General features: G+C 29.7%; 2 protein-coding genes across 7 annotated transcripts in view; one reads left to right on the forward strand and one right to left on the reverse strand.

Annotated features, from left to right (window-relative positions):
* LOC129907721 (1-phosphatidylinositol 4,5-bisphosphate phosphodiesterase classes I and II) overlaps positions 1-24783 on the forward strand; it is a 62296-nt gene that overhangs the window by 30101 nt on the left and 7412 nt on the right. For all 6 annotated transcript variants that reach the window (XM_055984064.1, XM_055984062.1, XM_055984065.1 and 3 more), the window contains 8 exons: positions 13141-13287; positions 18602-18742; positions 19823-19956; positions 20020-20205; positions 20271-20468; positions 22488-22670; positions 22840-23020; positions 24213-24459. In XM_055984064.1, coding sequence (XP_055840039.1) covers positions 13141-13287; positions 18602-18742; positions 19823-19956; positions 20020-20205; positions 20271-20468; positions 22488-22670; positions 22840-23020; positions 24213-24459 — 1417 coding nt within the window. The remainder of the gene's footprint in view (positions 1-13140; positions 13288-18601; positions 18743-19822; positions 19957-20019; positions 20206-20270; positions 20469-22487; positions 22671-22839; positions 23021-24212; positions 24460-24783) is intronic.
* LOC129907723 (lectizyme) lies at positions 906-1822 on the reverse strand. Its single transcript, XM_055984069.1, has one exon. It carries the CDS (start codon positions 1778-1780, stop codon positions 953-955), a length of 828 nt encoding a protein of 275 aa, XP_055840044.1. The 5' UTR covers positions 1781-1822; the 3' UTR covers positions 906-952.

Below are 24783 nucleotides of genomic sequence, written 5' to 3' on the forward strand. Positions count from 1 at the left end.
TCCTTATCTCTTAGCCTAAGTGAATGTAGCCCGCCGTGAATGAATAAATAAGCCTATAGCTTTAAAAGCAAAATACAATTCCGAATTCGTTGAATCAATTCATTCCCAAGCTCATATTTGTTTTGATCCTACTTCAGGTGTTTTTCGGGGCACAAAAAGGACAAAATCCTTTCATTGAGATAACGCAAGAACTCATCATAGATTGCGATGTTTCATATCATTTCAATTTGCTACTCACCTAGTCTTCTACGGACACATTTTTTTAAAATGTTTTCTTAACTTTTGAAAGGGCTGGAAGATTCAATTATTTTTATTGATTGGGTTTCTCAAAATTAGCCTATTTCATAATTTCCAAAGTTTTCCGAATTATTCGAGTTATAAAACTAATTGAACCAAATTTGGATACATAAACTATTTGCATATCATAAACGGTTTCAGTATACTTTAAAGCGCCTTAAAGTCAACTACAACTTTTATTTCTGAAATAAGCTGTATTTGCAACACAAACACTACTTGATACATTTTTAAAGAGAAGCAATGGGAAAAATCATAATATACATATATGACTGCTTATGGGTTTTGGGAGAGTTTAATGGAATAAACTTAAAAAGAAAGTATGGCTGCTAGGAAAAAAGGTTACATGGTTACCAAGTAACATTTTAGTTTAAAAATTCGAAATCTCGATATGATAGTTTTACGAAACCATAGGTTCACAAAGGTTTTTAACTTTTTATCTCGTACTTTATAGTATCAGCAGTGCTACCTTTATTCTAAAGAGAATAAAATATTCACCAAACATTTTTTTAACTTTCAACTTTTTCGTTTTTTTTTTATCAAACAGTTTCAAAAGAGATTGATTTACTGCATGTTTAACTTTTTTTAATCGAGTTTTAAAGAAAAGATAATTTATGATAAAAAGTTGTAAACAACAAAATTTATTTACATGTTTTTTTTAGAACAATTTATAATATGCACTTTGAATGTCGTTCATCCAGCCAATATATGCCGATACACGGGTGTAAATTGATGGCATGTTTCCTGAACCACAGGGAATGTATCCCCAAGAAACAATTCCAATAAGTTCGGTTGGACTGTTTTCGGTTTCCTTTACCAATGGGCCACCAGAGTCGCCATTGCAAGCTGAAACTCCTTTTCCAAGAGATGAGCTGCATACGTTACTGGGATCCAGAGGAGCTGATTCCGGCAACGTGTCCTTGCACTCGTCCCAATCGACAACTTCAGTCTTAACAGTCTGCAGAGTTTTGGCAGCAGTCAAAATGTAAGCCTTAGTTTGTCCCCAACCATACAGAGTAGCATTGCCAGAAGGAATATCTCCAAAACCTGGAAGTACAGCTGGTTGAACTGATTCGTTAAAATCAAAGGGTTCGGAAACGTGCAAAAGAGCAATATCGTAGGGTCCAACATTTCCTTCGTATGATGAGTGAACTTTTCCAAAGTCAACTTCACGGTGCTGAGCAGTGGCTACGTTAGTTTGAAGACGTTCATGGAGTCCAGCATATACACCCATGCCTACGGGCTTGGAAATACAATGGGCAGCGGTAACGATCCATTCCTTATTGATGATTGTACCACCACAGGTGTGGGAATGTTTGCTGAACTTCCTACTCAACGATACGATGTATGGAGCCGAGTTTGGTTCAGCTTCTTGACCCTTAATAACATATGGTGTTGCAAAGCTGGCTGTCAGTTTTTGAATAGTTTCAATAACTGAAGCATTGGCACAGGCCAACAATAAGGCAACAACTATCACAACCTTCATGATTGAAGTTTTCTAGTTCAGAATACACTGACTTTGTTCTAATTACGGTAGCAATTTATATATGAATTTTATTCTTTTACTGTCATATGGTTCTTAACCCTATCATAAAAATTATTATCAACTACAAAAGCTTATAATATCAATTCGATTTATTAATTCTGATTGACGAATGTTTTATTAGGTTTATTTATGTACCTATAATTAGAAAATTTATTGGTCCATAAGTTTTAGTAAGATAGGAAACATAAGATTTATTTTTTAGGTACGTATGATATTTTTCTAATCTCCTTATCTTAGTCAAATTTATATTTTTATGGTTTCTAGTCTACTGTTTGACTTTGATAAAAATTTTAATTTTTGATATCTAAATAATAATCTAAAAATCTAAATAATAAGATTTATTTTTGTTTTGGCAAAAAATGAAAGTTCAGACAGATTTAAACGTGTGCAAAATCTATGAAAATATACTTTTTAGCTGAAATTTACAAAGAATTACATTTTAAATGATGCAGATTCCAGGTGTTAAATAAAAACGAAATTTGATATAATATTAACACAATATTTAAGTGACGAGCTTGAGCTTTTGTGAAATAGGACGTGACATTCTAAGGATTTTATATGAAAAACCCGCCGGGCAAGAATATGGAAGCTTCTAGTCTTACAATCCAATTCCAAGTTCGTGGAATCTCAGGTGTTTTTCAGACTAGGCAACTCTACAATAAAACTTTATTATTAACATTTTTATCTACAGTATTACATTTAATGTCTTTACCAGAAATATAAGGCGATTGAAAAAATGTAAATCACCCAAGATTTTTTAGTTTCACAAAAAAACTATGAAAGCTTTGTAAATGTGTCATATATTATCCTTGAATGTAGTAAAAATATCAAAATTATGATAAGATATCCCACAGCTACCAATTTAATTCACTTCAAAAGTGTGAATATATTTTTAAAGTTCTTAAAACCATTATCCTTCTAGTTGCTTTTAGGAATTATGAGTATGTCTCCGCAAAATGAAACCATTCTTCAACCTTTTTAAGACTTATCTTTCTGTGCCAACTACCAACATATTCTGCAAAAATCATCATCATCATTATCATCAGTAATTACTAAAGCCGAACATCTTTTAGAAGGCTCTTCAAAGTTTAATTACTCTATACTTTTATGTACTCGAGTTGCTTGCTTTAAACCTCTTATAGCCATATGCCATGTGTCGATGGTGCCTCTGCAAAATGATGCATTTTCTATTTGAACACTCATATACTTGAATCGATTGCAGAGAGAATCTGATGTAATTAGGTACACCTGCTTGCCTTTAAGTTACGATAAATATGATGGTGCTCGTGTCCTCAAATAGCAATTACATCTCCTCTCGTCCTGGCAATCGCATTATCGCCGTTGTCTATTTAAAAAAAAAGTCTTTATTAATCTGCAAGCATATGTGGCGCGATAAAATCAACCCAAAGCGTTCAAGCAAATACGCACAAGGATAAAGAATATATGAGAGTATATGGAAAACAGGACTTTGTTGGCAGGAATCGCATCAGTGTGCATCTTTATTGGTTTGCTTGAATATTAAAAATAGACCATAACCCCTTCTGATTATTAACACTTGATTAGGCAAGTCTGATTGAGGGGTTGGCAAAATTGTGTTATGTAATTTAACTTAACTGGAGAGAACGTGCGGTTGTAGTGGTGGTGGTGGTGGTTGTGGTGGTTGTGGTGGTTTACTTTAGTCATACGTATTTTTTCAAAGGATATTTAGCTCTGCCATCAATTAGGGACTCCCCTAACAAATATATATATTAGGGTTCGAAATGGGGCCAATGGAAGGTTATGTTAACGACTAAGGCTTGGCTAGTTGGATTTAATGTGCTTTTGACACGTTATAGCAAACCAAATGCAAACAAAACGGAAGAAGTAAAATTGATTGGAAGATTTAAACAAAAAACAAAACAAAAAAATAACATGAGAACCTTGTAGTTTTATGAGGGCAGGAATCAAAGTGGTAGGTAGTGATGATGGTCTGTCTACCTGGGCGAGGCTAATCACTATATCTCTTGTGTGAGTTCTAATTTAATAAATTTCTTGTAATTTATGATTGGAACATTTTTTTATTATATGTTTTCGTATGAGTTATATATAGAACAAAAACGCTTAATTATACCATGAGAAATTACATTCATGATTAAATTTCTAAAACATAAAATTGAATTTACGAATTTATAACATACCCTTTAGCATATGAATTCCGCTAAATCACTAGCAAAAATTTACTTCTTGCACAAATTAATTAATTAAAGAACTCAATGAAAACCAAATTATATTATTATTTCACATTCTCATTCATCATTTCGAGTTCATTTAAAATTGTTACACTTGAAGTGAGATTCAATTAATTAATTTAATTTAAACATTTTTCATTACTTTTTGACAGATCGATTTATGACCAAAAAGATTCGTCGTAAAACTGTTATATGAATAAATACGAATGTATCGTGGGTGGGAGTGCAACGTGCAAGTTGAAAAGACATCAAACAAATTGATATTTAAGATTTTATGTCTTATGATTATGATTTTTTATCGCCAAATGCAAAGAAGCCAAATTAGCATTAAACATGATGTGGCCGAAATTTTTTTCTAACCAAAACGTTGATTTAGCTTCTAAGTATCGTGTATTTAACGCAACAGTTAATGCCTCCATGTCGTATGGTGTGCAAGTTTTTGGTTATATACCCTTCGAATCTTTTGAAAGCCTTCATAGGCATTTCTTCAAGCGCTTGTTCCGGTTACCAAATTCAACACCTAATTACGCCATATATGTGGAGTCAGGCATAACACCTATTTATATCCAAAGTTTAAAAGCTAATGCGGACTTCATTGTTAAGATTATGAGAAGAAGCGATAGGTGTCTTCACAAAACAATTTTGAAAAACCTCCTACATACTAATGCTTCTCCTTTCAAGGAATGGAAGGAACTTGCATTTAACCATGATACCACTCTAACTCTATCAGATTCAAATATTAATGATTGGGAGGATCAGTTCGCGAATGTGATTGCAAAAGTTGACAGTAAAATGTTCAGCGCAAATCTATCAAGAGCCACGTCTTCTACTGCAAGAAATATCTACAGACATTTAAATCACAGTCTCGTTTCAGATTCCAATTATTTTAGAAGTGAGTTTACTGCAGAAATTATTAGTGTAATTTTTAGAACCAGAGTTGAAATCTTAAACTTAAATTTTATACCGCACCGTAACGATCTGTCGCAGGTTTGTAATTTATGTAATAGAAGAGACACAGAAGATATTAATCACTTCTTGGCGGTATGTCCAATTTTACAGGAAATACGCCGGTTATATTTCCAAGAAAGTTTTTTATCGCTTCAACAACTTTATGAAATTTTAAATGGTGAAGCTGGTTGGCTTAATCTTTATAAATATTGCCAACATGCTCTAACGTACCGTAACAGTTTTTAACACTAAATCCTATAGTTATTGTGGTTTAAAATTATTTTATTAAATGTTGCAAATCTACATCAAATGTACAATGGTATTTAAAGTCATTAAATTTTCGAATTTCATATTATTTTATTTTAAACTTTATTTTTCTCTTTCATTTGTTTTTCAAATCAATAATAAAATTAAATTTTTTCTTACTGCAAATTAGCAAATTTGTTATTAAGTTAGAATTATGTTTAGCTTCTTTAAATTTACAAAGACCATTTTTGAAATTAATTCTTATTTATAATTTTCGTTGATATAATTTTATACTTATTTATATTTTATACCTTCTATTTATTTCTTTAACTCAAACGAAATGTTAAATCAGGCAGACGGCAAGATTGCCATGTCCTTATTCTTAGGAAAAAACTTTGTAAATATTGTTGATGAAATAAAGAATTTATCTAATCTAATCTAATCTTTAAGATTTTGTTGGAACAGTGTTCAACGATATTTTACTGACTAAGTAAGAGCTCATTATTCAATCGTCAGTTGGAGCTCAACCTTTTTATAGAGGGTATAATAAGTTTTAGTCATATGGTTTTAATTTTAGGGCGATAATGCTCTCATTCTTCACCGATTTTTTGAGAAATAAGTTCTTTAGTCAGTAAATCAGTTTGAATCTTTACTTGCTGATTGGTGGATTGATATTATGACAATAAAATAAAATCCACCTAAAAAGATTTTATCTATGTGTTATTTGTCAGACTTATTAAAATGAATTAAATTGAAAATGAATTTCTTTTAGGATACATGTCGTTCAAAAATATAGATTCGTTTCTTCCTGAAAATGCAGAAGAAAAGAGTGTTTTCAATTATTTAAGCAGCACAATTCATAGAAACCAACTTGTACAATGTACACCCTAAATATAATGAGTCAGTCGATAAATCTATATTCAAAAAACCATTGCAAACATTGACACTTTATCTGATAATTGCGCATGTGAATAATTTATTATAGAAAAAGTCAAATTTCCTAGACTATCTAAAAATAGATAAATGCTGGAAGTGTAGTGTAAATATTTTCCAGTTTATTAATGGCTCCCATTTGGCAGCCAAAGAATGTCTCAAGCATCTATCTTAATGCTGGAAATATAGTATATTTGAAAATAACAAACACCTATCATGTACATTTATCTAGATACTACAAATTGATTGCAAGCAGTTGTGGTTTCATAATTATTTCTAAAACAAAACAATTTTAGAAATTATCCGTCGAATACTTTCAAATAAAAATCGATAACATGCAATTTGTTTAGATACAAAATTAGGTGAATTTTATTTTTGGCGAGTATTTAATAGTATTTCTCTTAACAAAACCACAACTTGTACGATATACATAATTTACAAGATAAAAAAAATTCTGCACAGATATTAAATTAAGTCAATACCTTTAACTTTAGTATATTTGAAAAAATGAAAGTAACACCAAAATTAAAGAACAAATTTTAAAATTTGAATATTCCTTCCTAAAGTATGTTCTGCTTCCATCTCAAGTTAGAAAAATCCTATTTTACAGTTTATATTTTAAAGATTTCTTATTTTAGAGACATTTTCACCACTTTTTCCATTGAAAACAATAGAACGCAGACTTTGATCTGACCTCTGAATAATATTTAAGCATTTATGTATGTATGCTTAATGTTGCACTTATTTCAAAAACAAATTGCCTTTAATTATATTTCAATTTAAACAAACCAAACGAAAAACAAAACAAAAAAAATAAAAGAAAATTACAAACTGAAAAAAATAAACACAACGCCATTTCCAATCAATAAATTTTTTTGAAAAAGGAAAAAACAAATATTATCACTGAAAGAAATGTATTTTACAAGATCTTATAAATGCCACTCAGATCATCCGGATATATATTCACTGGTTCAGAGATTTTTATTATTACAATAACATTTCCTTCATCAACTTTTGCGATAGCTTATTGAAGGGGGTTAGAAGATCAAGCGAAATCGTGCCTTCTTTCGACACGGCTACTAGTTCGTAGATAGGTTCGCAAACCAAGTCCAAGCACATCAATTTCCATTGTATATGTATAGACTATTCTATACACGATATATATAAATTCGTATAATGTACATAAATAAAAGGCTAGGAGCATTGATGAAACGATGCTATTTTAGTGGATTTTCATGACCTATTCTTATTCGGGTAATGGCCGATTGGAATGTATGCAAATCTTATTTCATTAATCATTGTAGTTATAGAGATTTTCATATACAAAGCACATAATACAACATACAGTTTTATTGCAAAAAACTTTTCTACTTATAAAATCAAATTTTATATTGCTGAGTATTAATAAAAATTTATTTTTTTGGGCTTTGAATTGATATTCTGTAATTTTTTTTGCCAGGAGACATACGAATATATCTATAAGTACAAAATAAAGACAGAATGTATTTGGGAATTGTTCAATATATTTTTATTTTTATAACATTTGTATAAAAAAAAAAATTAGATACCATATGATAGTTTTTAATGATGTATAGGTAGTTTTAAGTAATTGTTGGCCACATTTATTGTAAGAAAATCAATCTTATCAATTGTTTTTCACTGTGTTTTGAATCTTTTAAACAAAGCAATGTCAGGTCGAGAAAATGGGTCAAATTTGGATGCGTTGAATACCACTTGAAGAACAATTTCGAAAACTTGATGTCTAAAAGCTAGGTAGAGTATGTCTCGCCCAATTTTTTTTTTCTAATAGAACACAAGCTCCGTTTAAACGCCAAGTGTTAGATGAAGTTGTGTCGAAAACATAAGCTTGAACTTTGTCAATCAAGGACCAATTTTCTAATAAATCGTACACTGTAGACAATACTTCAATCAAAGTTCAAGCTGAAAGTTCTGAAATTCCAAGTGGAAGTCTGTCTGCTTTAGCTTGGCCAGTTATATCGGGAAGAAGTTTTGAGCCCCAGTGTATAACGGCAAAACTTAAATTAAATTCAAAAAATTTAGTTCTACTTACTAAAGCTGATTGCCCACGAATATATTGACGATAGATTCTAGAGTCGTATAGAGGAGCGGTTAGTTACAAATTTTGAAGGATCAATACAGGCTGTCAAGAGGTGAACGGCATTCCTGTAACTTACTTTACATTTATTAAGCACTGCCGATAGCCTAGGATTAAAAATATCTACTCCTGCTCTTTTCGAGCCAAAAGGTTCTGGCACTATAGATTCAGAGCTTTGATTTTCAACTTCAACCTCTTCTTCTACTACGAAAACAAATTTTTTCATTTAAATATCGCTCAATTACTTGAACACTTTCATAACTCAAAAAAACTGGTTTTTCAGAAAACGAGTATCAATCTATTTTTCTATGTAAAAAGTAAGTTTCTTAAATAAAACTAGGATCCTTCACCGTCAATTTTCAAAGAAATGACTTTTTGCAGGATTAAAGATTACTTTATTCAAAAATAACTTCTGCATTAATAACTCAAAACTCGTGATTTTTGAGTTATGACAGTATTCAAGTAAATGAGCGATATGTATTTATTTTTACTTTGATCTTCAATTCCTTGCTTAGAAAAAGCTTAATGCATCTCGTTTTGACGACAGTTTCGAGACAAGAATTTTTTTTCATTAAAACCGACTAAAAATAAATTTTCAAGAGGCATCTTCATTTAACTTAATTATAGTATTACAACTAAACAAAAGCTATTGCAATATTTTATAGCCAGAAGCAATGAACTGCACTTTAAATGACACCTACACTTGCTTAGGGACAACAAAAAAACATTTTCATTAAATTCATAAAAAATTTCATACTGTGAAAGTACTCTCCCAAGAGCGTTAACTTTAAGGTCAGAGCGGCACGTGTTAACATGGTCGTAAAAAAAAAAAAAAAATAGGATAGTGTTTTAAGATGTAAAGGAACAAAAAAATAGGGTGCTCAGTAAAATTGCTCAACTTTTAAAAATAACAACCACCCTAATAGGTACATATAAAATTTTAAAAGTTACTTTCCCACATTAACTAAAAAAAACTAATAGGTAAGGAATCGCGGACCCTGATGGTAAATTTCATTTGTTTTTGTTTTTTTTTTTTTAAATTCAAATAAAAACCATAATCAAGTCTATCAAACAATAATGAAAGTTAATTTTTTGTAATTAAAATTGACCTAATAGCTAACATACATTATTTAGTTCATACAGTGGCGTATTGAAGGGGGGGGGCTCAGGGGGCTCAAGCCCCCACCAAGCGTTCAAGATCATGTTATTTTTTACCTAATTTCATAGTAATGAATATGCTTGACTGAAACTTGTTCGTAAATCTTATAGATTTAGAGGCAGCTCAGATGCTCGAGCCCCCTCCAAACTCTGAAAATGCTATTTGTGTTTGTTTGAGTAAGAGCCTTATCTGAAGTTGGGGGTTGGGGTAGTTTTTTTTTCGAATTTAAGTCCAATTCGGAATACATCAGATCTCTTCTTTAGTATAATACGTACTATGGAGAGGGAGTGTGTGTCTTTATTTTTTCCGGATATGGAAAAGAATAGACCGACGAGACAAAATAGTTTATGGAGAATATCCAGACTGTAATAATGAATAAAGAAACAGAAGAGAGACAGACAGAATCCCGAAATCCAAAATCCAGAAAGCTCCAAATCCAGAAAACCCTAATTCCCGAAAACTCAAAAACCAGAAAACCCAAAATCCCGAAAACCTTAAATCCCGAAAACCCAGAATCCCGAAAACCAAAAATCCCAAAAACCCAGAATCCCGAAAAACCAAAAACCCGAAAATCCGAAAATAAAACAGAAAAAAAAACTCTTCAAAATTGTGTTTCACTGAAATTTTAACTGAAACATAAAATTAAAACCAATTAAATAATAATTTAAACATAGGTACATACAATTATTATAAGTTTAATATTAAAACTCATACCTAATTCTTTTGATTTTAGTTCAACGATTTTTCCAACTTAACTCAATCACAACAAAAGACTGCTCAAAGCGCAATAAGAACTTGAAATCATGTAAAAAAGAAATATTAACGGAATCATACACTTACATTGTTTTTTACGTGTAAACACCTTAATTACACACTAAGGATTGTTTTCGAAACCGAAATCCCGAAAAAATGTTCGGGATTTCGGGATCCCATTCTTGATTTTGGGTTTTCGGGGTTCTGGGTTTTCGGGATTTTGGGTTTTCGTTTTAAAATGATTTTTTTTAGAGGCGCCACTTGCAATCTTGCCCAGGGGCGCCGGTAGTGCTTAAACCGGCACTGAGTATAGCTCAAAAACTACACCGTGAAAGGAATAAATCTGTAAACACAGCACATGACAAAGTTCAAACAAAATAAAGTGTTTTTTTTTTTAAATTTGACTCAACTTCTTGCTGTTTGTGTAAAATGTTTGGGACACAAGAACTTTGCAAATAGGAGACAGTAGTACGAAGCTGTCTACGTCAAGAGCAGTTAAATGCTACTATACTACTTTCAGTACCGCAGCACTGCGCTTCACTCTCGATCAAAGATGAATAAATTAGAGAGACAAATTTTTCGTACCCCTCTAAAAAATTTTTGAAAAATGTTCCAGCCCCCTCCAAATTTGTTTCTGGATACGCCACTGAGTTCATATTGTATCTTTTTTCTTAATCTAGAATCATTGTGCTTGTCAAAGTTTAACAATAAAAAATAAAATACGTATACACCAAACTAACCTACTTCTATAATATTTTACAAAGGGTAATTTAATAAGATGCGACGAAAATTTAAAACGTGTAGTTTAGGCTGAAAAGGAAAAAATATATGTATTTTGCTCAAAATATGTTTCTTCTTTATTTAAGTCCACCAGTAAGTTGTGGTCATTTTTGATGTATCCAGATGTATAGTTAGTAGGTGGCAGTAAGAAGATTTGCATTTCGGTTAAGTTTTTGATTTATATCATTTTGTGCCAAAAATTAGTCTATAGGTAATGCATTTATAAAACTTAAACAATTTTTCAACCTCACAGAGACAAAAGCTCTCTAAAACTGAATACACTCGAATTTGTAAGAAATATTTACCATTTGAGATTCGTTCAATTGATTCAAATTCAAAATGTTGTCTTTTGGCAATATGCATTTATACTTTTCTAGCGACGAAAAAGCCAGCCACTATGGGGGATTTTAGTTGTTAAATTATTGTTATAGAACTTTTCTTAAAAAAAAAAAACTAAACTTAGAATAACAAGACATACAAAAATACTTTAACCACAATAAATGAGATGGCATCAATTAAAATATATTTATTCTGAAATATTTCTCTTTCATTTATTTCAATGATTGAATTCAGAATATAAAATTGAATTATTCATACAAAATTCAATTCACACTTTTTATAAATTTTGACACTAAAAGCATCACTTATATTTCCGTCGTTGGTCGAGACGGAGACATCTAGTCAAGCGATGACAAGTTGAAAAGTTGGTACACATTTTTTTTTCGAGCCCTATAATTCAAAAACGGCTTAACTGATTTACATTTTATTATTATTTCTCGTTTGAGCCTTTCACCCAAAAACAAAAGCTCAAATTTAAACAACAACAAACAAATAAAAAAGAATAAAAGAAACCAAATTTATTTGCAAATAAATAATTTTCGTTTATAAATATGTTCAAGATGTTATAGCGTTTATATGCGTGTAAATTAGCATTTTTATTTTCTTGGATTTTTCTTTGTTTTTGTTCTTATTATTATTTATTCGAAATCAAGTCACTGACAAATTAAATTTTATTGTATAGGGTAGATGGCGTTTATTAAATAAAATTAATTTAAACGTTTTGGATTTCCATGATACCTTCATGTATTTTGTTGTTGTTTGTAATGGTTTATGGTAATGTGCCCCAGGATATAAGAAATACAGGAAAATACTAGCAGTAATTCTCTTTGTGTTAATGCTTTAAAACAATTTTATATATTTTTAATTTTATTTTCAGGGAGTTTTAAGAGTTTGTTTTGCATTTCAACCTGACTTGTACATAAAAATACATATATTGAAGCTTGGTACTTTTATGATTGAAAAAAAAAACACTTATTAACTATATAGTAATGAATTAAATTATAAAAATTCGTCCAAACGTGAAATTTCAGTGAAAAAATAAAAAAAAAAGTTGGAAAAAAACGAAAAAAAAAATGGCTCTGTCATAACTACCGACACCAATATAACTTATTGCTTTTTTTAAATTAAAAATTGGTTTCTCTTAATATTATCTATTAATTTTTGTAAAAAAAAAACAGTAGGTAGGTACTTATTGTAACTATAATTACTTTATGCATACGAAAATAAACTACGAACAATAATTCTTATTTGGGAAGTTAAGTGAAATTCCTATCCTCGTAAATCAAATCAACTAAAATATTTATATGATTTGTTTAAATAAGCGGGTCTAACATGATTGATTCAATAAGATTTACTTTTCATTCACTTTCTTTCATTTATCCAAACAATTTCCCTCGAAGCATAGTGTGGATAACATTATTATTATTTCTATAAACTGATTGAGTGTCAACCCCACAAAAATGTGATAGAAATATTGTGTATACACAATGGCAGTGAATTCCCTAAGTTATTACGGGTTTTAGATGCAATTATAACTTCCAATTGAATTATTTACTAATAAGTGAAAAAAAAAAAAATTGTTCGAACATAATATAAGTACATACTTGTACTTGTATATCCTGGTCGTGACAGTTTTCTAATTAAATGAAAGACAAAATAATTGTTTAGCTCAATTCTGACACATTTATTAAATATTGTAGAAAATAATAAGAAAACAATTTCATGATTTTTTTGTTTAGCTAAATTTGACATCTATAAGCTTATAATATTTTTTTTTTTGTTATTCTTTTATTTTTAGGATGCTGTAACAGGAGTAGCAATTACTGCACGTGTAGATCCTAAGGGTTTCTTTATGTATTGGAATGATCAAAGAGATGAAAAGGATTTATTGGACATAGCTACAATCAGAGATGTCCGAACTGGAAATTATGCTAGAAAAGCTAAAGTAAGTTTTGTTCAATGTTTTTTTGTAATTTTCTAATATTCCATTTTGTGACCGTACACAGTGATCCTGAACAAGTTTAAGGTTGACCTAAAATGACGACAAAAACTAAAAATGAGGCTTTGTTCCTGAAGACCTCAGCAATTATAATCCGTTTTTACCAAAATCGGATTAGCTTCTTTTTTCGAGATATCCCCCGTTAACTTGTTTTTTTTTTTCGTGAAAAATTCATATCAACGCAAGGTTAAAGTTCGATAACATGAGCCGAGAATTTAAAACGGTTTTTCGTAGAGGTGTTCAATACAATCATTTTTTGTTTTGGAAGGAGGGGTCTATGCCCCCCCCCCCTTTAGGCGGGAGGGGCAATTTTCAAAAAAAAAAAATACTAATCAAATTATAAAAAACAAAATGGCAACACTTACAGTTATCAATAATAGCTTTTTCAAAAGCTAGAATTGTACACTTAATTTGAGTTTTGAAATCAAGTTATTTTAATCAGTTGTTTGAAATAATCGATTTCAAAGTCAACATTTGTGAAAAATAAGTATGAAAAAATACATTGAATACTTTGTCAAGACTATGGAATTCAATACGGACTGAATTGATCAAGTAAATTGGCTAAACAAATTCCTTATCAAATACTGAAACCCATATGTTTCTATGCCTTCTAGTTTTTGAGAAAATTGAAAAATAGGAAAACTACTAAAAATACGGCTTGTTTTATTTTTTAGACAAACTAAAAAATAGTTTTTATGGACCAGTTTAGTCCATTACGTAAACCAAATTTAATCGAAATCGTTGAAGTCGTTTTCGAGAAAATCGCAATATCTCGTTCGAAGCGAGACATAAAAAAAAAAAAACCAAAATAATCTTGGAGATTTCAAAAAATTGTTTGTTCCAAATTTCAAGGAAATATACCCGCCATATTAGATTTTAGCTCATTTTATAGATTGACGCACAGATGTCCCGACATGACGCACAAAGAACGAAAACCACTTATTTAGACTTCTCCATCATCGTAATGTTGTTAAAACCTTTAAATCATTTTTTTCTTATAAGGCAAGTAATATGTATAATAGGGTGGGTCAAAAAAATCGAAAATTTTTTTTTTGATTTTGTACTCTGAAAAATCGATTGCTAGACCCCTCTAGAATAAACACACCAAATATGAGCTCTTTATATTAATGGGAAGGTCCTCCGCTTTGCAATTTTCCATTTTTACATCAAGCTTCTACTAAAAAAAAATAATTTTTTTATTAATTGACTTTTTAGCAAATTTCTTTTCATATTCTTGTAGGAAATTGAACGCTCTACAAAAAAGGCCTTATACACTTTTTTCGTTTATCTAACCGTTGAATAGATATTTGAGGTCCAAATATCGAGAAAATCTTTAAAAATTCGTTTTTTGTTCTTAATTTTGTAACAAATTGAAAAATTATAATGATCAAACGCGCAAGACATATTCTTGTTGGAAATTGATTGCTCCACAAAAAAGGTCTTATTAACTTTTTTCATTAATCTAACCATTCTAAAGATATTCGAGGTCAAAGTTAAAAAAAAATATAAAAACATTTTATATTTTTAAAAAATTTCTAATTCACTGAAACTTTATTATTTTCAAAATTAGCAAGATATATTCTTGTAGGGGCTTAAACGTTCTACAAAAAATTCCTTGGAATGAAATTGATTGCTTTAACCGTTTAGAAGATATTCGTATCCAAATCGCAATGCATACGGGTCATAAGAAAACTATTGAAATCAGTGAGCATTGGTTTGGATACGAATATCTTCTAAACGGTTAAAGCAATCAATTTCATTCCAAGGAATTTTTTGTAGAACGTTTAAGCCCCTACAAGAATATATCTTGCTAATTTGAAAATAATAAAGTTTCAGTGAATTAGAAATTTTTTAAAAATATAAAATGTTTTTATATTTTTTTTTAACTTTGACCTCGAATATCTTTAGAATGGTTAGATTAATGAAAAAAGTTAATAAGACCTTTTTTGTGGAGCAATCAATTTCCAACAAGAATATGTCTTGCGCGTTTAATCATTATAATTTTTCAATTTGTTACAAAATTAAGAACAAAAAACGAATTTTTAAAGATTTTCTCGATATTTGGACCTCAAATATCTATTCAACGGTTAGATAAACGAAAAAAGTGTATAAGGCCTTTTTTGTAGAGCGTTCAATTTCCTACAAGAATATGAAAAGAAATTTGCTAAAAAGTCAATTAATAAAAAAATTATTTTTTTTAGTAGAAGCTTGATGTTAAAATGGAAAATTGCAAAGCGGAGGACCTTCCCATTAATATAAAGAGCTCATATTTGGTGTGTATATTCTAGAGGGGTCTAGCAATCGATTTTTCGGAGTACCAATTCAAAAAAAAGAATTTCGATTTTTTTGACCCACCCTAATGTATAATAGTTAACCTTACTAACCTACCTTGCTATAACAGTCACAATCTTCTTTTGAAGAAATATTTGCTGGATAAAGCATCACACCTCTCGTTGTTCCTCAGGGTACATTTTAAGGCCCTCACGTTAAAAGCTCTCTGCAAGATTCAAAGGTAACTGTACATTTGAGAGAAAAAACATCTGCGAACAGTTTCCTAAGAGTCGTATGGTGTTATAAAATAACAATTCTCAAAAAACTTAAAAACTGCTTGCAGCATTTTTACTCTCGAGTAGAAAGGCAACATAAAACAACAGATTACTTTAAAATATGCTTATTATATAAAATGTGCTTATTATATGCGTTTATGTTTTCTAACATTTTATGTTAATGTTTGTATTTTTTATAATTTTGAGTGGAAGAAATGTGTGTACTTAAAATAATTTTTCGAAAAAACATTTATTAACAATAAACCCCTAACTTAAACATTAAATTTTTTTAAATGTAAAAAAAATTAAGTACCTAAATAATTCAGAGAGTATCTACATAATATAATTACAGTTGAAAACAATTTGAAAATGTTCTAAACATTTAATTTGCTGAAGCTTACTGAATCAATCCTGCATTTTATTATAAAATTGAATAAATTAAGCAATGCTAGTTGTTTTTTTTTGCACTGATGACTGATTGAAGCTTACTTGTAGAGCACATTACTAATATGTTAATTAATATACCGTCATGCTTAAATGAGTGTTTAGTTAACGTTCTCATTCAAATTACGAGTAGGTACCTAGCTATAATTCTGCTGATAGTTTAACATTGAAACAATAGGCATCATGCACATTCCGTGATTTGAAATCTTTTATATTTCAATTATTTAAGTTCACGCACATAAAATATCTCTCACATGTGAGAAACAATTAACGTCGCGTCGAATGACGATAGCTTTTATATTATATCTTGTTAAAAAAAAAATAAAACAAAAGAAAAAGAAAAAAAATGCAAATACAATTGAAACCGGAAGGAACATAAATAAAACTCTCTAAATGGTTAGCAAAATGCTGATTATTGTGGGTTGATTTATATGGATGATGAAATGAGAGACAATAATTTTTATATATTTTTGATAGAAACAAACATAATTGCAGAGCAATTTGAATATGATTCGACTCCCATCCAATGCAAATTCAATAATATTCAAATGAAACGAAAAAAAATAAAAATTCATAAACAACTGATGATTTGCTATTGAATGGCAATAATTGAAAACCAATTCAAAAAAATAAATAAGCTATACAGCTGGAGGGAAGCTACTGGCATCAATAATATGTAGCTTGCTATAGCGATGACACATCCATTCCCAGGAACCGGCTAATAGATCAAATAAATCGTTAAACATGACATGATTGTAATCAAATTGCACGAAAATAAATTGATTTAGGTTAATTAAAAGGAATCAAATGTAGTAAAGCACGAATATCGTCGTTGGTAGATGTGTGCAATCGTATAAATGTGTTATCGATTTAACTCAATAGTCGGATAGTAATGAACTCGTAATTGGAAAGGCTAAAAAGTAATATGCTTACCTTACATGGTTTAATATGAAAAAGGGCAAAGGCAGTTGCGAAGAAAAGGACTGATTAAGCTTTTAATCGATTAAAAGATACATTATTTTCTCTAATAAGGATAATGTGTAATTTTCAATATGTATCCCATACAACAAAGGTAAAATATGCACCTTATGTCATTGACACTTTAAACAAAATGTATTGTGAAATGGTTTTTACATTTATAATAGATTTGGTTTTCGCGAAAAAAAAATGAATAGAAGGTTTGAAAAAAAAAAATAGCTTGCGTGCGTTTCTGTCAACTTCTGACGCTGGAGTTAAAGTCCAGTCAAATTGTATTCAAGCTTTTATTAATCAAGCTTTATTATTAACAATGAAGATGAGGACTTTTATCGAAATAAATTGGGATAAAATTACATATATAAAAAAGGCAATTTATTGAACTAAAGAAGGCGACTCAAAGATTTGATATAACACGACTGGTCAACGAAATTGAACTTTTTTTGCCATAAGAAATAAAATATACTTTTTTAAGGTTTTTGATGTGCTGAACTCGAATCTGAAGTCAGAAAAATTTGATTGACCTCCGTTTTTTAAATATTACCGTTATAAAATGCTCAAAAACATCATTTTGGGCTGTTTTCGAGGTTCTGTTTTCATGTGGGGTGATTACAAGAACAGATATTCTTCTTTCAAAAACTTTTCAAATTTTCCCGATATCTCTTTTATTGCTTACGTTTTATTTAATAAGCCAAAGAGAAACTAAACTTTATCTAAATTTTAAGTCACTGGCCACAGAGTTTTTGCCACAAGAACCAAAATATACTTTTCTAGAGGTTTTTGAGTTTCTGAACTCGAATATGTAATCGGAAAATTCTATTAGCCTCCGTTCTTGAAATATAACCCTTAGAAAAAACCTTTTTTTGCTTATAACGGTAATATTTCAAGAACGAAGGCTAATAAGCAACTAATTCAGCAACCCAAGAAAAGTATATTTTGGTTCTTGTGGCAAAAAAAGTTTAATTTGGTTGGACAGTGCTGTTTCTGAGTCAAAGACCGCTACTTAAATTTTAAATACCTCGGGCAGTAAAAGAGATATCAGAAAGATTTGAAAGAATAAAACCAGTTCTTATAGGCACCGTTACAAATTTATTCATAACGAATTGCCCCACATAAAAATATAACCTCGAAAACAGCCAAAATGACGTTTTTTGGCATTTTCTCATTTTATTATTTATTTATTACTTTAATGCCACCAAACAATGTTACGAAAAACAACTTACCTAATTTTCTTTTTCATAGAGTAATATTTACAATATCATAAAACCTAACTTACCTTTACTATATCATTTCAGGATCCTAAGCTTAAGCAACTTTTGAATATGGGATCGATGGAAGATAGTCTGGAGGAAAAAACAATAACTGTTATCCAAGGCTCGGATTTCGTCAATCTAACTGTTATAAATTTTTCTTGCATAAACAAAGAAATAGCACAAGTAAGTTGCCCTCTGAAATTATTTTATTGTTAAAACAAAAAATGTGTGTATTTAAAAAAATATTTGATTTATATCATGTTAGTTGGCTAAAAGCAAAGTTAAACCACGCTTATTTCTTAAATAGACCATAATTGCCATTTGCGTTCATTAACCCCTTTTGAAATAATAAAACACTCTCTCTTTTCTCTGTACAATGATTGACATTTAAATGTTCTAAAAAACAACAACAACAACGAGAAAAAAAGAAGTAAATTCCATGCATCCTTTTGTGTGCTCTCATTTAATATAAATATTTTTTTTTTAGTATCGTTAATCATTGTCAATGGATTGATTTGCTTTCCTGTTTTTTTGTGATTGATGATTATTTTCATTAGCCTATCGTTGAGGTTCAATAATTCAAAATAAAAAAGGAAAAACAGAAAAAACATTTGCCTTTCAATTAAGAGATAAAAATAATATTACTTGTATGTAATGGCTTATCTCTTTGCTTATTTACATTTATGTATGCATAATAATTGAAAACAAATTTAGTGATTGTTCATATGAGGCTCAGAATTATAAAAGCTATTATAAAAAATAAATAAAAGGTCCTGTATGTGTATGACACTTAAACTGACACTTTAAAAAAAAACGAAGCACATTTTGTAAGGCTTTTAAAAAGGATCTTAAAGCTAAAAACACCAAAGCATTTTTTACTTACCTTCAACTTCAACAATTTTTTTTAAAGCTTTGTCAACTTCATTATAATGTCTTAACGAATTCGGCTGGTAGAAAATTATTACAGAAATTTCTGAATAAGGTTTGTTAAATAAAAACATATTTATTTGAGCAATTTAAAAAAGCAATGGAATAGCCTTAAATCATATTTCACTGTTAAAATTTTAAAAACAATAGGGAGTTACAAGTCTGCATCATGATTATTTAATAGCTAAGTCTGCTGATAGATTGGTTATTTTTGAAAACTATAAAAATATTAACAACAAAACCACAAATATTCCACAGAATTGATTTGTTTGTATAATTATAGCTTAAAAAATAATTCACAAATTTTTAATTTCAAAATAAATTTTTTCAAAACAGTATTGGTCCAACGAACTTATGAAGCTTGCATACAGTTTATCACAAATAAATGGATCTTCGAATATGTTCCTTCAAAAGGCTCATACTAAATTGTGCTTGCAAGCAGTCAGAGATAAAATGATTCCAGTAAAAAAGTAATATAAAAAAAAAAAACTCATCCAATAAATAAATATATTAATGTTTTTTTGTAATTTTAGTATTATTAAAATTTTTACCCAAAACAAAGAGGATAGAAAGCGTGTTGAAAAAGCCTTAGATGTTTCCGGTTTACCATCAGGCAAAATCGATAGCTTACCTCTGTCTAAATTCCAATTTGAAGACTTTTACAATCTTTACAAAAACCTTACACAGCGTACTGAAGTTGAGAAGATTTTTGATGGAATGTAAGTTGAAACTTGTTTTTCTTATAGATTTAAAATAAAACTTATATGTTTTTTTTATTTAACAGTGTAGGTAATTCAAAAAGACGTTGTATGACGATTTCACAACTGGTGGAGTTTTTAAATAAAACTCAACGAGATCCTAGGCTGAATGAAATACTCTATCCTTACGCAAATACGGCACGAGCAAAGGAGATAATAACCGAATATGAGCCAAATAAATTTAATTCTCAAAAAGGACTCTTGAGTTCAGATGGATTTTTAAGGTAAGATTAACTAACTATGAAACTAATCGCTCATTCAACCAATGTACAATACACAGATACATACATATATTAGATACATACAAGCTTAACTAAAATTCCATCTAATTCATTTATAGTCTTAAGCATAAAAACAATTTTATAGGGTCATTATACCACAGTTTTGAGCATTTGTGACATCCTGCATTTTTTGTTTTCCACTTTAGTTTCACATATCTTAATTTTGTTTGTTATTTTCTGGATGCTTCTATATTGCTTTTATGACGTGAACCACTTACCATAAACTAAACTAGGTCAACAAGTTCCATAAAAAAAGCTGAAAAATGAAAAAAAGTTTGCGATAACTAATTAAACTATAAGGGGATGCGGTCCATAGTGATGGTTTTAGTAAACATACTGCAGTAAAATGTAATTAAACTGGATGCATAAACCCGCACCCTTTATGCAAAAAAAACTTAGCACCTATACTATTGTATTATTAAAATCAATGCATTTAATTTTTTTTGTATTGTTTTTTTGTTACCCTTAGAGCCTCGGGCAGGGGAGTGCAATATCTACAAATTCTTTTATTCATGGATTGCACTTTTCCATTCAATCGGATTTCATGCAAATGAGATAAAACATTTTGTGAAGAAGAATATTCTTGTTTTTGAAAAAGAGATTTTCGAAACCACATTGAATCGATATGGGCTATGTGTGTGTGTTTTCCTATACCTATCCCATCCAGACACATCTGTACGTACATTCGTGCATTCCAATATTCCATTAAATAGATCAATGGCTGGGCGGTTTCTATACATAAACTTTTTAGTCTTGATATTCTTATGCACCCAAAACGACGACGACGACGGGGTGGTTTGGTGTTTTGGGGTGTCAGTCTTTTTTGTATGTTCTACCAAATACCAAACATAGTTACATTGTAAAGGAGTCTTCTACAAAATCTATGGTTCGTCGGTATTTTTCCATCAAATGTATTTTAACTTGAGAATAAAGTCGATATAGAAATTTTATGGACATTGATTTAGACTGTTTTTTTTTTTTCTATCAAATTCTCACGGAGAAATGTGAAAGAGAGGGTACTTTAAAATATTGAATTACTTTCACAGTATGGAAATTTTTTGTTGGCATGTGAAAGGTTGTGGCGTAAAGTTTACAAAAGAGATGGATTTATTCTTTTGTAACAGAGAAGATAATGGCAACTCGTTATTTTGTTGGTTGTCCATAAATGTGTATTTACATTTATGAGTTGTTTGTTAAAAAGGATGCTTTCTTTTTGTTTGAGAATTTTTAATCTTTAAGACTGCGGATTTTCTTTTTAACCTCAGTTATGGGTGAATCGAAAGTTTTAAGTAGAAATTCTACCAACCAAACAGTTCTTTTTTTTACAAGAAAAAGAGATTTCGATATTTCCGCAAGTTCTGGTTTATACTGTGATGGTTTGAAAATACTAAAAGTGAATCCCAGATAGATTTTTGTTTGTCGACCCACAAGGATTGGTATATCTACTTGAATTTGTTTTTGTGTTTTTATTGCCATTGCCATTTGAAGTAGAACCTTTAATATTTGTACCAATGCCTTTTAAGGCATTGAACGCTGCTTTCAATGTTTGGCTTTATTTCTTAGCTAAATTTAGTACGAAATTAAAGTAAAGTATCTAAAAAATGTATTTATATTTTATTTTAATTTTTTAAAAGGATTCATATGAATATGAAGTTTTATTTTCTACAAAAAGTTACCTAAATAAAATTTTCGAATACGGCTTGCATTTAAAGTTAGGTATAGAAAAAAGCTTGAAAAATAACAAAAAGAGTCCAAATTTGCTATCGATAAAAAATTGATCTTATCCTTTTAACTTATCGTGTTTATTAGATACAAGAACTCGACAAACTTTTGATAATTGTTTAATAATTTTTATGTTAAAAAAGTACACGTTCAAGTAATACATAATTTTAGATCGTTATATAATTGTCATACAAAAACCTTATTTATTAACCTTAAAATTAATTTGTCTTATTTGTTCAGGTATTTAATGTCCAGTGATAATCCAATAATGGCTCCAAATAAACTAGATTTATGTGATGACATGGATCAACCGTTGTCACATTATTTCATAAATTCGTCACATAACACCTATTTGACTGGACATCAACTTACTGGAAAGTCTTCGGTTGAGATTTATCGACAGTGTCTTCTGGCTGGATGCAGGTAATTTTTGTAAAAAAGTTAATCTTTAAACAAAACAAAAAAACTATTATTTTATAGTACCTATACCTATGACATTTTCGAAATTTTTTAACACTTTCTCCAACCTCTTTGCCAATCATTTTTTTTTTAAATAGAATTTTTAAAAACACTGAACCCTATTGTCTTTTAGATGCGTTGAATTGGATTTTTGGAATGGACGAACGGAAGAACCAGTTATCGTTCATGGATATACATTTGTTCCTGAGATTTTTGCCAAGGATGTGCTCGAAGCAATTGCCGAGAGTGCATTTAAAACTTCAGAATTTCCTGTGATATTAAGTTTTGAGAACCATTGTAATCCACGGCAACAAGTAAGTCAATAACTGGGAGGATCCGATTAATAACAAAAAAATATTCCACATTGTCTCTTTTTTTTAAGATTAAATATAATAGAGACAAGTATCCCCTTCTTCTAACTTGTTCATTGCTAAAATATAATAACAATGAACAATTGAATTTAAGTATGTATATTGTATAAGTAGTTTGTATCCTTGAGACCAAAAGATGTCCGTTTGAAGTGACTATTCTATATTATTTCTTCCTACACTTTAACAACTTGAAATTTTCTTAAAGAAGGTGAGTGTTCTTCTAAGAGTTCTGATGGCTAGCAATGACATTGTGAAATTGTGTCCTTAAATTAGATTATTATTGATGGTATTGCATATTTGTGTACTTATGGGCTATTTTTGCCACAAAGTGCATTGAGCTTCTTTACCGAATTCAGACATTATTTACTATTGAATTTTTATATGTTATAGGATAGGCATATTTGCAGTACATTTTGATATTAAATTAATTTATTAAATAGTTTTTATTATAGAAAAATATTTGTTTTGTTTGAATATCTGTTATGGTGAACACACCCCAATTTTCACTTAAAATATTTGACCTTTTAATAGTATTTGCTAAATAACTTCTCATATTTCATTGATGTTTGTTGAGTAAGCTCCATTCGTCGTACCAAAAAGACTGTATAAATTCAAACTAGAGTCCTTTTTATCCTTTTATTCCATTAAACAGCTAATCCATTTATCTGTATTAAAAAATAAATATTTTTAAAAGCTGTCATAACAAAATACTCCTGATTGTGTGATTAAATTAAAAATCCACAAGGGTTAATAACTCATCATGAAGCTACGTCATTTGCCACTGCCGACTGTACCCTCTGTAGCTTATAATTTATTGCTTGAGTTCTGGTCACACCCTAAATACCTACACCCTAATATAATTCCTCAAGTTTAAATATATAGAAAAATATACAAAATTTGTATTCGCTGACGCTGTGAAATTCATTAAGGATATTAATAGAAATGCTATTTTCTTTGAAGGATTTGAAAAATTGATTATATTTTATTGGTGGCTTTGTAGGCGCAGTATACATATATATATAAATGCTATTGTTGAATCCTTTTATATAAACTATAATTTAGTTTAAATTATTTAAATTTTATTGCTAAAATTAATGTAGTGAAATGTAATGTATATTTGTAAATTTTGATGTAGGCTAAAATTGCTAACTATTGTCGTGATATTTTCGGAGATATGTTGCTAGATAAGCCACTCGATTCGCATCCATTGGAGCAAAACTGTGAATTGCCACCTCCATCGTTATTGAAAAGAAAAATTATTATTAAAAATAAAAAGAAACATCATCACCACCATCATCACAAAAGTAAGGGAAATTCAAATAACAATGCAAATGGAAATGGATATATGCAGACTCAAGCCAAATTGACGACAACAAATTCAGGTAAGAATATGTTTTTCTGGAATGAAAAAGTAATTTATTATTTTAAAATAGGCTTTTGAATCCATTTTTCAATTTCACGAAAATTTCGTCGAATATCCTTAATAAGCTATAGGAATAGAACTTGTCTACTACTTTTTTAAGAGTTTGTTGGTCAATTTTCCATACTATGTATTTTCATAAATTTAAGAAAAAGAATCAGCTGTGTGATAGGATGGAAATCCTTAATTTATACTGAGTTTATAAAAATTAAGAATGTATTGGTTCCAGTATAATGGCATTAATAACTCAAAAACCAGGATTTTTGAGTTGTGCCAGTTTTCTAAA

The sequence above is a fragment of the Episyrphus balteatus genome, chromosome 1 (assembly GCF_945859705.1).
Source record: "Episyrphus balteatus chromosome 1, idEpiBalt1.1, whole genome shotgun sequence".
NCBI classification, from domain to species: Eukaryota; Metazoa; Arthropoda; class Insecta; order Diptera; family Syrphidae; genus Episyrphus; species Episyrphus balteatus.